Below are 15,747 nucleotides of genomic sequence, written 5' to 3' on the forward strand. Positions count from 1 at the left end.
GAGGCTGGTGGGTGCCACAGACTGCAAAAAGCAGAGAGGAAATGGTGTTAGCATCCATCGAGCCACGTGGGCTGCCTCTCCGTGAGCAGGGTGACAAAAAAAAAAAAAAAGCAAAACCTTTCTTTTCACACTCTGCAGGCCAATGTCCGAGGGGGGGGGGGGTGTAGCAACAGCTCGCAGACTGCATTGAAAACAAGTCTCAATTAAGTAACTTTTATCATTGCACTCACGTCAACAGGAAATTCAGTGGAGCGCCTGGGCCACAAACACGTCAGTTCAAACAGGTATTAGTCTGTAAACAATTCTTGGACACTGACTACTAGCAAACCAGTTTAAACCAGTTTAGAGTTAGATCTGTTTACCCTTCAGGCACATACAAAAAAAAACCCCAAAACAAAACAAAAACACAAGAGCATCTTCACTTACTGTAGCCCATGCCCTGGACAAAGTACTTGAATGCCTCTGCAAGTTTTCCTGGCTGCAAGAAAAAAAAAGTTAGAAGATCGTGTTGCTCCAAGAAAAGAGCAAGATGACGTTCACGTCTCTCGATAATTTAAAAACAAACAAACAAACAAAAAAACCCACCTGCACAACCTGGGGCAAGCCTCCACAATCAGCCATCTGAGAGGACATTATCAGTCTCATCAACAAATCACATTTATAAATATGAATATCATCTCATATGTCAGAAAGTGCAGTGCAGAAGCATCACCTTTAGCAATGTAGTCTTGGTAGGATTTAACCTGGAATTGCACTCCACCTGCAACATCAAAGACAGGCAAACACTGAGTGACGAAGAACCGCTGCTTTGTTGGCATAACAAATCCTTCCCCAAGCTTCTTAGCGCACTGAGATGATGGATTGTAATCATCACCGGCACCACTCACCACGGCCTCCACAGCAGGGGACGTGTCACCGACCACCAGCAAAGCAGGGCAACTGGAATAAATGAAGAGTGGATATTCTCAAATCACGCCATGCACTCACAGCCCAATGTGTATATTTGTGTCATCTTGATCTCATAGACTTACGTTAGTGTGTTGACCGTGTCCTCATTGAGACCCACTATGGGCCTCTCGATCTCAAGGTCTCGACGGCTGGTGCAAGGGGAAAAAATGAGAACGTGTTAGAGAAGCTGAAAATGACGTTATCTCGTTAGACCTCTGTGCTTTGCATTTTTTGTGCTTGTATATTTAGGCTTTACTCCACAGCAATTAACTGTCTTTGTTAACAAAAGTTCTCATAAATGTAATGAATAAGCATAAATACAGGCAACTGCAAAACCTAATATTAAATGTGTCCTGTTATGTTCATTACCAACTCTGTATTTTTATTCTTAGACACGGCTGAAGCAGCTGCGAATGACTCATAATTCAAAATAATCCTTATTTATCTTATAGTGGGCCTTTTTCCTTCCCTCCCAGTCAGAGCTGCGTTCCTGTCTTTATCAGGGATCTAAGCTATGAAAACGCAACTGTAACAATATATAGCAGAAAACTGAAAATACAAAAAAGTTAATATATAGTGTATAATAACCATGAACTGTTTCATACTATTGGTAGGAGCCACAGAAGAGGGCCAGGTTGTCCTGGTTGATGTCTTGGGCAATGTGGAGGCGGTAGGTCTGGATCAGCTCCTGGTTGTCTGTAAGCTCATCCTGAGAACGGATTAATAAACCGAGAGTGTGATCGACATGGCACAATCTACTAGTTTCTATAACTGAGAGGACACAGATAAAATAATTAGCAAATGTCTGAGAAAAAAGTGTCGAGGGAAATTTGAAAAGAAAGCCTCCAGAGGTTCAGCTGCTGTTTCACAGCTTCAACGAGAAAGGAGAACTACATAGCAATAAGTGAGACTCACAGTGCTGAAGTGGTGAGCCATGACGATATCCACCAAGTTACTGGTCCATCCAGAAAGCTGCACACAAGAGAAAGACGAGCCGCGGTAAGATACTAACAAGATCTGATTTATTTCTGGAGAGTGGACTATCCATCCATCCATCCACTTCCGCTTATCCTTTTCAGGGTCGCGGGGGGCGCTGGAGCCTATCCCAGCTGTCATAGGGCGAGAGGCAGGGTACACCCTGGACAGGTCGCCAGTCTGTCGCAGGGCTAACACACAGGGACAGACAACCATTCGCACTCACGTTCACTCGCACATTCACACCTAGTGGCAATTTGGATTTTCCAATTAACCTATCCCCACAAGCTGCATGTCTTTGGACGGTGGGAGGAAGCCGGAGTACCTGGGGAGAACCCACGCAAACACGGGGAGAACATGCAAACTCCACACAGAAAGACCCCGGCCTGATGGTGGAATTGAACTCAGGACCTTCTTGCTGTGCGGCAACAGTGCTAACCACCGTGCCACCGTGCTGCCGTGAGAGTGGACTAATTAGAAGTAAATAAACTGACATAGCAATCTTCAAGTTTTATGATTGTGAAGTGATCTACTGCTACTATAAATGCACAGTCCCTAGATTCACTGGTATATCTATGTCAGCTGGTATACCTGCATTTTATAACTCTTGAGTGCTATAAACTTCGTAAATGGAAGAAATTGCTCAGGACTTTTCCTCTTTGCCATGTTTCAGACTTTAATAACAGCTCATAAAAGTGCGATGTTTTAAATGTATATGGCAGAAACGGCACATCATATTATTATCACAGTAAAGAATGTCTTCCTCATACAACCTTGTTGAATATACACAATGAGAGCACCATAGTAAACACAGTGTTTGTTCTTTAAGCCAAGAGGGGTGAGCTTTTATAGAATTTTTAACTAGGTAGTTGACTAGTATTGACTAGTCTTCAGAAGGCAGCATTTTCTCTTTTCATATATGATGAAAATCCTGGTCATCGATGAGGCGGAAATACTGACCTTTGAAGCAGCCCAGTCAATCCAGCCTTCAGCACACGGGTCGACATTAATGAGTACCAGCCCCTCCACGAGGGACGGGTTGTTCAGCTGTGAAAGTAAAGATGCACGAGGATGAGAGCTTTTTAACAAAAATGTCTCCCTGTGTTTTGTTTTGTTTATTAATTTCTTTATCATTTTTAAATCATATTGTAGTTTAATCTGAGCATCTGAACAAGGGAATGTTCTCCCAGGAGCTACATCCTCACAACAACAAGTTTGTAACATTTTGATGATGTTGCGTGTCCTCTAAAGAAGCAAAAACATGATTAAAAGTGAAGCATGTCTGTTCTGTTAAATGATGATGGAGTCACAAACCACTTCTAAATCAAGGGGTGCAGCTTTAGAACTTCCTGTAGACAAAAAGAGGGTATCTGGGGAAATCTAAGATCCAATGAGAGGGCGGCGGCTGCTGCTTCATCAACACGATGCTAATGCAGCACGGCAGCATCTGCTGCAAATCCATCATGGGAAAACATTTTGCTCCAAGCCAGTTAAAGCAAGCAATGTGTTTCAGAATCAATTTTTCCTCATTAATTCTAAATAAGAACAGACTGTCCACGGAGAGCCCAACGCTACAATTCCTCATTTCCACACCTTCCCCTTTTACCATCCTCTCTTTTTATCATTCATTTTTTAGAGCTCCCTCACTGCTCTATGTCACTTCTAGATCTTTCTGCTAGCTTGTGCTTATTTTAGCTGCACTGTACCGAATGCAGAAACAAAGCAGTAGCAACGGAGAGAGAGATATTTAACCAAGGTGATTCATCACCTGGGGAATGGCAGCATATCTAGCAGACTGTAGAGGAACCTGATGCCCTGTGTGGGCTTGATGGGAGGCTTTAACGTTCAGTGTGACAAACTGTGTGGTCTGAAAACCTTTAATTATTACAGGCGAAACAGAGAATCACACAAATAAAGACATCAAGGGCAAGGAAGAACAGAAATATAAGGATGGGTGAGTCTACACGCCGTGGTCCTGCTGTGGACTTACCGCAAAGCGGGTGAGGATATACGCTCCTGCTCCCACGCCGATGCCGATCACGCTGTTCACCCTATAAAGAAACTGCTCGTTAGTGTGTGGCTGAAGATGAATAATTCATTTATGGCAAAATCATCTTATCAATAATTAGCTATCAGCCAGGGGACACTCACTTCAGCTGAGTCAACACAGAGGGCAGCATTTCGGCCAACTCATCCATGGTTGGATAGCGGTACCTGGGCACGAGCGACACATGTGAGTCCACGCGAGCAGTAAGGAAAATGCTACCTTCAAGTTCATTCATAAGTTTAAATACTTCAGGAACAGACTGGATGATGACTGCACTTCAATTAGAAAATGAACCAACAGCTCACTTTCCTGTCTATGCACACAAATTGATTGGAACTCTCTCAACAGCACTGATATGAATAAATATGTACGCGTTCATCGGCGCGTGCAAAACCAGTCTGACACTCACCCGCTGGGAAAGGGAGGCGCTCCCTCCTGCTGACCGGGCGCATCGACGTGAACCACAGCAAAGTGCTGGGTGATCTCCTGCATGTCCTCGTAGTTAAACAGGGTGTTGAAGCAAGACTTGTCTAGAAAGGTGGAAAGACGTAGACATAAAATGTGACAGTGCAGGGGTTAACGTTCTTTGTTAGGTGCAAAGAACAGAGCACTGCATATTGATGAGCTTATTTTTGGCCGACTCACGGTTGAGGCCGATGTCGTGATAGGTGAGGATGATGGGTCGGTTGCCCTTGGGAACGCCTCTCATTGTCACATGGAGAACGCCATGTGGCGTTTCAATGTCGTGCTCCTGTAACCAAAGAGAGGAGGAAAAAAAATAGTTCAGGACTAACACAGGTGGAAAGATAAAAAGCTTCCACATATGACCGCTACGACAACAATTCTGTTATAGCTGTTACAGCGTTACCCCAGAACTCCAGCAGAGTCCAAAAATCATCTAAATAAAAGAAGAACAATTGTTGTATGGGATTTTTCTCTTTCATCTCTGTCAAGCACAAAACAAAGACACTTTCTGTCTCATTTCCCCAAAAGGCAGACATAAAGGCAACATTTCAGCTAAAACGAGCCATTTCTATCATACTGATTGAAGTCTGCATCAAAGCTCCAACATGGAGCCACACACAAACTAAAGTAAACAACCCACAACAAACAAGACATGTGGGTTATATCTTGAATTGGGCATGCAGAGGATAAACCTTTTGTCGCCAGCTCACATCCCCTGTGCCCTCGGACAAACAAAGCACTGAATGGCCAGTTCAGGAAAACAGTCTTTCTATCCAAGGGTCTGAAACTCACAGTTCTTTTCACAAGAATGACTTTGCAAAAATGCCAGCATCATTTGTCTTCACTCAATGTCTTTGCAAAAAAAAAGACCCATTAAAATTCAAAGTGTTCATACTGGCTTCATTCTCTCTGTTGCTTTACAATTTGGGTCGAACACTCAGGGGGCTTGAGTACCTTAAACACACCGCTTCTGCAAAGGAAAACATTAAGAGGCTTCAACATATTTTCATCTGGCACTTAATCTGTGTGGAAGATCCAGAAAGATGATCAAGATAAAAAGAAAGACTGTTTAAAGATGACACAGCAAAAACAACAGTGCCTTAATATTGTTTACAGGATCCAAAGACAGGGCAGGAAGTGACATTAAGAGAAATAATAAACTACACAAGAAGAGGCAAATGCATTTCCCAGATTCCCCCAGAATCACCGAATCATCATGTTACAATGCACAAAACCTCCCAAGATCAGCATGATCTGCAGCTGCAAACTACACCCTGCACGTTCTAGCCACATGCATGCACGCTAGGGTGTCTGTGCTGCACAGAACAGCGGGTGGTGCCTCATCCGCTTGCCTCGTCAGAAGGCCCACTGGTCATCAATAATAAAGAGAGAGTGAGCCTGAGTGGAAGAGAGACACAGGTTACGGCTGACAGACTAAGAGGGGAGTGTGACTGACTGTACGCTGCCGTTTTTCCCCTGCGTAATCTCGGCCGCCTGCATTTAGCTGACGGACATGTGTCCCAGTATCTTCAGAGATAAAGGCTAATTCTCAAGGGCGAGACTGCACTGACTTACATCTGCAATCTATAATAAGAGGAAAAATACTCATCATGTCAGCAACAGCGTGAGATATTTGCTTTTGAGTGGGAGTTGCTATAGAGATTAGCCTGTCGCACAAGACATGAAAACTGCATTCAAAAACACCACAAAGTGATGCTCAAGATAGCGAGCTACAAAACAGCTTCTCATTATAACCTGTATTTCTCATCTGGCACAAACCCTAAAGAAAGCCTATCTGCTGACAGGAAGCTCTGCCCTCATCGAAGGGCTTTTAATGAAACGATTCTGTAACCTCGGTCTGGTGAGGTGACAGAACAACCTGTTAAAGGTGAAAAAACACTCTCACTAAGGCTGTGTTGCTGCAGAACCTTTAAGGTTTTTTTTAGACAAGGACAGAGTCAAGGACACTCAGTGCTTTGCTCTGAGAAACAATATAAATGCACTTTGTTCAAATGCTGGTATTCTGTTGAGTCTATGTGCTATACGTGCACCCTAACATGTGTTAGGTAAACCGGCGGAGGGAGAAATCAGAGGAATCTGGGAGGAAATAGAGCATGAAAGCAAAGAGTGACAGAGACAGGCTGGACATCTAGAGAGGGGAAAAAAGAAGGAGAGCACTGCAATGCCATCAACCTTTTCCCCACTTTAATACATTCATGATAGCTAGCATTTTGACGAAAAGTACGTAAAGGCATTTGGGCTGGGTTGGAGGTGAAATGTGAATACTGAGCAGAGGTTTTATGCTTTGAGGAGAGGGACTTTTCTGGTGCCACAAATGGGTGAGTACTCATTTTTCAAAGAAACATGGTGAGAGAGTTGGAGTGAGATGAAAAAAAGAAACAAAAAAAAACCCCCCAAAAAAAAGAGCACTTTGTCATGCTGATCTTCTTCCCGCAATCCACTGCCTATCAATCCCTCCTCTCAGCTTACTCCACCCTGCCTGGAGAGGCATCAATCACCACTGGGAGCAGCATTACTGGGCGGAAACACCAAGCAGTCTGTAAATGACTTAAGTGCACACATGCAAGTTGACAGAGCCCGGGATCATCTCGGGTACAGGCCAACCTCATCCATTTCTGACACTAACACGACCCTCCCCACCTGCAGCACACACAGTAAGTGTGTGTGCCATCAAAGCAGTGGGCTGAAACAACAAACTCAAGGACTCTGCGGGGAAGGAACAACCCGTTAGAGTGGCTTTGGTGGTTTCTTGCCACGGTGTGTGGGGTGGGTGGTGAGTGACCTCCCTGTGATAACAGAAAAAAAAAGAACACAATGCACACCTGCAAAACGCAACATCTACAGCAATTCACTCATCGCCGGGCAAGACATGATGAAGACATGCAGAAACAAACATGTGAGATCCACAGGGTCATTACACACACAGTTACCAACAACCAGCTGATGGATATTGACAGGCGCACATCCACAGGATGAAGCAGCTGCACATCCTAAAACACTTGAGCACAACACAAGCATCTTTCATATCATCACATTAAAATGCACAACTGCACCCTGAGCAGCTTTAGACTGTGCAGGCTGCACATATGGACGCTGTGTGACCTGTAGTTGCACGCACATACGCACACGCACACACTGAACAAATGGTCACCCCATACCAGCAGCTGCCCAGAGAGCACGAGTCCCATCAAAGCCAGACCCCAGAGCTATTCCCTTCGTTTAGCCAGCTGCTGTCGGCATGTCTTTGGAGAAACAGCACCACAACACCCCTAATCTGAACCAGAACCTCCTTGAAGCACAGACAGAGCCAGGTGTGTCGAGTCAGGCGAGACACGTTTGTCACTCACCACTTCATTTCCAGCGCATGCAATCTGGTCCAGGTCCAGAATAGCTGACATGGTTTTCCCACACAGGAGAGGAGTGGTGTAATGCTATGTGTGAGTGTGCGCTGGGCAGCTTTGAAGCCCTCAGAAAGGAGCAGGAGGAGGGAGGGAGCGTTGGTAGGAAGTGAGGGATGTAGGGTGAGGCAGCTAGAGCAGTAGCGACAAGGAAGGAAGAGAGGGAGGAGAAAGACACAGCAGATGGAGTGAGGAGGAGAAGGAAAAGTAACCTGAATGAAAGCAGGAGGGGTGGGGGATGGATACGATGCAGAGAGAACAAGAGAGAGAGCGACGGAGACAAGAGGTGGGAAAGAGAGCAGGAAAAAGACAGAGGGGGAGGAGAGTGAGACTGCAGTTTGTGCTTGGTAGTCACAGTGCGTCCATACATCCAGTCACTGGTTCTTCTAATTGGATTGCGGAGGGTCAGGTGGGTAGAGGCAGAGGGTGGGGTTTGGAGAAGAAAAGGAAAGGAGGGGGGGGGAATGGAAGCGGGGTGATGGGGTACAAAGAATGCAGTCCAGGAAAATGTGCAGGCTGCTGACGTCACGCTTTCTTATTGATGAGGAGAGGAGGCTGACTTTGACGGCTCGCCCTGGGCTGTTTTCTGCATCAGCAAAATGGCTGCTTGTCGCCAAGCACCGTATCCACATTTATTTTTGCATCACATTTCATCCGAATGGCTTTAGAACCCTGAAATATCTCCGTGTGAGTGGATATAATCAGATCCAGCTCACAGCAAGAGTGGACTAGCGTATAACGCAGCAGGAGGGCTTACGATAGCAATAGCTTTGCTGCGGATGTTGGCTCATTCAAGGCACCACTTAATCATGTAAATGACTGTCAAGTAGTGACTCTGACACTGAGCTTTGGCTAATGACTCCTCGTGTTCCAGGCTTACGAGCAAAAGATAGCAAGCCACCTTTTCCCCTTACTATCAAAACAGGACATCATCAGGATTTATGTCCTCTAAACTTGCTGCTGAGTCATTTGATCCACGTAGTGTATTGCTCTCTCCTTCTCACTCTCCTACCATCAGTACAACTCCTAACGGTGCAGGGTGTCACGCCTTTGACGGGGTGCTCGGTGCAGCCAATGGCAAACATGTAGACACACAGAGTTTGTGAGGTTATAAGGACCAGGGTCTCTTTATTGGTTAATCATATAGCAGCATGTTTGGTTGTAGACCAGTTTCTCTGATTTATTTCCTTTCTTAACCCACAGAGGGTGCCAGCGAAACACATGTAGTCATGTCATGCACTGAATCATCATGTGCCTCAGCACAGCCCTCTGCAGCCTGAGGAGTCATACAGACGCACAGTGACACTATGATCTGCAGAGATTAGTTCAATTGCATCATTTCCAGAAAGTAGGGTTTGATTTGAACCAATTTTTGTATACTAAAATGCACCAGCTCAAAACATTGTTTACCTGTGACACGGTCAGTTTGATGACAATTGTGTTAATCATATGTTATAGTCTACACAGCCACAAGATCTCCATCCAGTGTATCAGAAAGCTTTCTGCACTGTCATCTTCACAACACTAGATGAGAAAGCTGTTCTAGCAACACATGGCAGCTCAGCATGTTACCAACACAGTTAAGGTTCTTTTTTTCCCATTTAAATTGTCACATGTCTGGAGCTATCGAACGGCCTCGTGGCGCCCTCTAGTGCGCATAATGAGACAGTGAGGATTTGAAAAGCCACAGACTAAATAATGAGAAAGTTGGGCAAGGTTATAAAGAGAAACTGCTATTTTAAAAGTAAACACATCCCTGAAAATGTAAAAACCTACACACTGCATACAATATATAAAACGCTATACATGTATAGACACAATAAAGAAAGCTTAAGCAAAAGTTTAAAAAATGGACTTAAAAACATAGCAGTGCGAGACTGCAGCAACACCATGACACTAAAACTATTTTTGAAATGCACAGTCAGCCATTTCAGTGAAGTCACTCAGCGTTCTGGGCCCCAAGGGTTTGAGGAGTCTGTCACACACCTTCCTCTCCCTTTCCTGGCATAAGCAGAAAATTGTAAGAGAAACAAAGCTGCAGCAGTTTGAACCTTTAGGTTCCCTGACTCCACCCCACCACCACTGTCCTCCTCCGCAGGTATGCACAGCTCTGGCACGACTCCTGCAGTACCTGTGGACTGCCTGTGGTGGGAGCTTTAGCAGCAGGAAGAGAGCAGCTGGATTCATCCTCCAGCTGCTGGAATGTCACGGCTCAGAGTGATGTTGCGGCAGGCAGGACCCCTCCCACACAGACGTCTAAGGTCTGATGTCTTGTATAGGGTGTGTTCTCCTTTTATCTTAGTGTTATTACGCTGCGTGACGGGTTCATTGTTATACTAAATATTTACAAGATATTTACGTCTATTGCCAAATGGCCAGATTGCCAAATCAGGAGGAACACCAGCACAGTTTGTTAACACTATAAATCTTTTAAGAGAATTGAACCTTCTCACGATCCATCATCAGCACCCTTTTTAGTAATTTCCCATCTTCAGCCGCTCTCTTATTCACAGGGGGTCGCCGCAGCGGTTTGATTGATTTGGAAGAGTTTTTACACCAGTTACTGTTCCCAAAACAATCTTCTCAGGATCAAACTGGGAATTTTTCACTAGTTAGGCGAATGTGTAAAACCACTACACTGTGAACTCCCTGAGCTTCCTGAGTGTGACCATGTGAGGTCATAATGGCTGAAAGGCAAATGAGGTCAAACCACCAGTGGGACAGATTCAGGTTCAATTCTCTCTGTAACTGACAACAGCATGACTTCAAAGGGAATCACAAAAAAGTGGTAATAAAAGATTACACGGTGAACACGAGCAGCTGACTGACTGCAGGATTGTATGCACATGAATGTCTTAATAATAGTTCTGACAGGATGCTAAGGAGCATGCAGCTTGCCTGCTCCGGCTAACATGCTTACTCTCTTCCCCCGCCTGCGTCGGCTATATTTAGCTCTGCCGGGATGCTGGAAGGAGGCGTGACTGCAGAAAGTGAGCTAGGGATGAAAGGTTTAACCCTTAGCAGTCTTGATGGCCATTAAAACACAGCACAGAGCTTTCCCCAGCGTCGTGACTCCTCCTCCTGCAGGAGAATCGTTGCAAGAAAAAGCAAACTGCCCAAGAGGTGGAAGGCTGGCAAGCTCGCTCCTCATTCTAAGACATAAAAAAGGGGGATCTGGAAAACTGCTTCCTCAAGGTTAATAACTCTTCTTCTGGAATGACAATTATTTTTACATTATCACATAAAAGGGCTTGACTATGAATAAAATACAGTAAAAAAGGCAGGCACTAAAAAAAAAAAAAAATCATACTGAGGAAGGTGCTACAGTTGTTTATTCTTCAAAAAAACAACCTGATATGAATTTAACATAATCTTTTTCTGTATCGCTTTATGCAAAGAATAAAGTGAGTGTGCTTTCTCAGTCATTAGCACAAAGCCAAAACACTATTCAAATTTTTTTTTAAAAGGTCCTCATTTGCAAATGATCACTACACTTGCCTCCAAAGAAATAGATGGCCATTAGCAAAAGCAGCAGAATTTTAATCAGGTGAGCACATAACTACTGGTTTGTCCTTTCTGTCACAGTCAGCGGTGTCAAGAGTAAACGCAGAGAGCAAGTTGGACCAAACACGCCTTTCACCTGCATTAGGCATCCATAAATGTGCGTGTTATTACTGAGTAACGGTGCTCGGATGTACAAAGAATGCATGGGTTCAGCAGTGTGGAGCTGAGAATGAATCATAATGCTAAATTAACAGTGGGAGCAGAGAGCTACACTTACCTGGCAGTCGAAATCCTGAAAGTTGCGTGCATTCTGCATGAAAAGGAAAAGAGGAGAGTTAAATGTAGCGTAGTATGCTAAAGCCGGTAATCACTCTTAATGTGTTTGTGTAACCCCACCAGATGGATGGGAGTGCGGTGCAGGATGTATACATGTGTGCAGACAAAATGGCAATAACCCATGTCTGATTACATTTATATCCATGACATTCATGCAGCTCTTCACGGAGCTGTTGATAACTTATCATTAGCTCCTTAGTTTAACAGCATCGAAACTAAAGTCTTTGCTTCACATAATATATGTGATGGTGCACAATTCTGACGTTTCTATGTTAATTTGCGTTGTTTGAGGCCTGAGTGGGCAGCCGACCACAGAAAAGATGCCACTGGGATTGAGTTGCAGGAGAGACCAGTGGGGTGTACATGCTTTTAAACGGAGATGGTTTCTACAGAGCGGTCCTTTTCTTCTTCTAACTGCCTGTGCAGCAGAAATCTGGATACAAATCCACCACTATAATGAAATAATGTTGAGATGTGATGAATGTAATGCAAGTAAATGGGGTTGCTTTGATTTTTAATGTTGGGTGAATTACAAAATCGCTATTGGAGTGGTTAAAGAAATGGATGGATAGATTCACTGCACCATGTCAATCATCACACTTTACAGGGCATCTTGATTGCAGTCAGGTGACTCAACATATTAAAGAGACTTTTAAACAGCTTCTTCTACATAGTCTGGGACGGGAGACGGTGCAATGAAGGTTACAATGATGAGCTAAAACGAACAGCAGCCACTTATGCATGCCATAGACACGACCTACATATTAAAAATCAGTAAAGGCTTGAGTAAAGCTGTGGTACGTGGTGCCACAAGACAAAGGGGGAAAAAAGTCTTGTCCAAGTCACTCAGCTTAACCATTTCTTTTACATCTAACAAGTTAACTGGAAATACTGACAGCTTGGTCTCCTTATAAATATCAGACCTTAAAGAAAACTAAGATATGAACTACACTGTGATTGGCCAAAACTAACAGGCCTGTTTTGCTTTTATTAAAGGCACTTTAATGTCATACTAAATGACAGGATACATTTATAACCTTCGCTGGCTACCTAGGTGCTCTGAGCTTGACCAGTGTAATAAGAAATTATCAGTTGGCAGTCAGAACCAGTTTCCACCACTTTTACAGAAATGAGGATCCTCCTTCATCATTGTTATCACATCATCAACATCATCTCAATCCACTTTGAAGACTCATCTGTTTAATGAGCTGACCACTAGGTGGAGTGAGAGGTCAGTGCCAGCCTCCTCTATTTCAATGATTTCCATGATGCATTTTCCCCACTCTGTCTTCTAACATAATACATTTACCTTAACTGGCATAGAGCACACTCAGAGAAATGTTCTCATTCTTCAAATCCACCCCTGAGGTGACGCAATCCCCTAAGAGCCGATACATAATCACACACTCCTCCCTCTGAGGCACGATATGCCCCTGACTGTGTCAGTGATCGGGGTACAGAACAAAACAGACACATCATCATCGTCATCATTATTGTTCTAATCAGTTAATCAGGTGTTGAGAATGAAGGCGGGAAGAAGGAAAGACAGGTAGCGCTTCTTGTCTCTTTCTGCTTTTATTGTCCCTCACTCGCTGCAAACTTTCAAGCTTCAGAAATAAAAGAGATGAGTTTCTTTTAGCTTTTCCTTTGATCTCTTTACCTCCTTGCCAGACTGTTTTCTCTGCCTCTGTTACGTATTCTCTCATTGCTTCATTCTGTCTACAACCCCTTTTGCCGCCCCCCCCCATTCCCTTTACACTTGAGCATATATGAATAATTCACTTTGATGAACGGCACTGCAGAGCATGCATGACTAGTGTATTAGCGTATGTATTTTCCTGGGAGTGCTGTAGAGGGTGCTTATTCAGTTTTAGGAGACAACACATCTGTTCATTTTATGTGTATGGTTACAAAAAATTTATGTTGTCGCCTCTGCAGCTTGTCATCACCTTGTTCTCGCTGCAACTCACCTTATTGGTCAGCAGCGGCTTGATCTCAGTCAGCTGTACATCCTGGAGCTCATCCATCTTCTTGTCGGATCACTCGAAACCACTGTCCAAGAAGGAAAAACGAAACATTTTCATCAGGAGGAGGACCGCATGCTCCCAAAGACACTTAAAATCTCAGATTAAAAGATGTCCATCTTTCTATCTTGCCTTTTTAAAATTCACACTAGCGCTGTGATACTTGTGCTGTTATAAGAGTCAGACACAGAGGCCAAAGGGCCTCATTTCTGCTCCACACAGGTAGTGAGCAAACGCAAATATATATATCAGGCCAGATTTAACAAAAAGTCCCGAAGGCCACCTCATTTGTTTTCCCCTTGAAGCCAGCCGTTTGTCCCTGCTCGTAATTACTGAACAAGAATCCTGACACAGAAGTGTCCCCCTCCCCCACTTTCCCTGAAATGCTACCTATTTTGCCCCCCTGTTTGCACAAGGTGAGGACAGGAAGTAGCATTGAATTTCTTGGCCGTTCCTAGAAGCGTGGCTCATGTTGCACATAGCAGCAGATGGAGGCTCTAACTCTTCTAGGTCAATGCTTACAACCGGCAAGCTAAAACCACAGCAGACAGCCTTTCTATAGATGGACGGCATTAAAAGAACAAACACACACTATGCTAGGAGAAACAAGCAAGACGTGTAGGCAAATGCAATTGGATGGAAGACTGGCCAACTGCTACCTTTTAATCACTTCCTGAATCCAAGCCAACCCCCCTTGGAATGACATTGAGCTGCTGGTATCAGATAACCTTCAATTGGTTAGAGAAGAGTCAAACAGCCAAGTTCCAGCAGGAGACACCAGAATAGATGACGTCACGCCATGTTTGTTTTACCAGCAGTTTCACCCTGCAATTGCCTGACAAAGGTCTAAACCCACATCTGCCTGCTGATGCATGAATCGGCTCAGGGGTCGTACTGGACTAATAACAGATTTCAAATTGCATGGGAAAAAGCCAGGGAAGCAGATGGCAACAAGTGAGCACAATCCTCAAATTACATAAAAAAAAACAGTTCAGAGAAAGAAAAAAAAATGTGGAAACATCCAGGATTGGAAGGACTCAGCGATCAGTAAATGGGGAGTGAAAACATGCCAGGCAAAATCCCTGCTGACAAATCCGGCTCGGGAGTGGAACTAAATAATATTTAGACAACTGAACAAGGAAAAGAAGAAAAACAAATATTCTGCATGCTTGAGCAGATTGGGTGTATTGGTCGGATCAATCCAATACTTCCTCAGGCCGTCACAGAAAGGAAGGAGGCAAAGACCTGCTTTATTTGTAGCTGGCTAGTGGGGTAATTGAAGTGTTTAGTGCGACGGGGGTCAAGGCAAGCTTAAACTGACAGGCTGACTGGGTGGCTTTCATAGCCTAACCCCACTGACCTCACCGCCTTCTATCCTCTACACCAGCAATATTACAGAAGCAGAACGCTTGCTTTTATCTTGAAAACTGCTCAAATGCTCTACACCTTTCTTGTGAGCGACTTGCTTTGTGCAACCTGGCGTTGCACAAAAATCAGCCTCTCTTAGACAGGCACTGTTCATTAATCTCACAGCATTTGAATTTGCGCTTTCCTGTATAAGCTTGGACCCAGTAGCATATACATGTCACCTTCAAAACAGCACAGCAGCTCTGAGTGCATATTATACCAAGGCAGGCTCACACACTGAATCTTCAGTTGCTCAGCTCATCATCGCTTTGTAAAATGTCCTAAACAGCCACGACAGGAGAAAGAAAAATAGGTACACTAACATTTTTACTGGGTTTTAGAGTGTGGCTGTGATGGGTAAGGTTAAAACAATTGATGGCTAACAACTTTACAATCAAAATATTGGCAGAACATTAACAATAGCAGAAGTCAGTTTGTTGCTTCCAGCTGTTTTTAGAAGTCTTTTTTTCTATGTTTTCCTTTACATGCTTACTTCACTTACTGAGAGCATCACAAAGCAGAGTGAGAGAGTTGGACCTATTTATGCACATGGCATAGTGCATCATCAACAAGGTGTGAAAGAATTGATCACTGACTTCCTCAATTCACAAAGGTGAGCAAG

At 44.1% G+C, this 15,747-nt stretch overlaps 1 protein-coding gene across 4 annotated transcripts in view; it reads right to left on the minus strand.

Moving 5' to 3' along the window:
* Window positions 1–15,747, minus strand: part of ndrg3a (ndrg family member 3a) — a 31,926-nt gene that overhangs the window by 2,444 nt on the left and 13,735 nt on the right. For 2 of the 4 annotated variants that reach the window (XM_040002940.1, XM_040002941.1), the window contains exons 2-15: window positions 13,665–13,746; window positions 11,636–11,668; window positions 4,616–4,721; window positions 4,380–4,500; window positions 4,075–4,137; window positions 3,914–3,974; window positions 2,884–2,970; window positions 1,864–1,920; window positions 1,554–1,657; window positions 1,032–1,097; window positions 888–939; window positions 713–760; window positions 586–621; window positions 427–478 (exon numbers count right to left, since the gene is read on the minus strand). In XM_040002940.1, the coding sequence (XP_039858874.1) occupies window positions 427–478; window positions 586–621; window positions 713–760; window positions 888–939; window positions 1,032–1,097; window positions 1,554–1,657; window positions 1,864–1,920; window positions 2,884–2,970; window positions 3,914–3,974; window positions 4,075–4,137; window positions 4,380–4,500; window positions 4,616–4,721; window positions 11,636–11,668; window positions 13,665–13,721 (943 nt within the window). In that variant the 5' untranslated portion in view covers window positions 13,722–13,746. The other 2 variants (XM_040002942.1, XM_040002943.1) reach the window with 2 other exon arrangements.

The sequence above is a fragment of the Simochromis diagramma genome, unplaced genomic scaffold (assembly GCF_900408965.1).
Source record: "Simochromis diagramma unplaced genomic scaffold, fSimDia1.1 OVJJ01000646.1, whole genome shotgun sequence".
NCBI classification, from domain to species: domain Eukaryota; kingdom Metazoa; phylum Chordata; class Actinopteri; order Cichliformes; family Cichlidae; genus Simochromis; species Simochromis diagramma.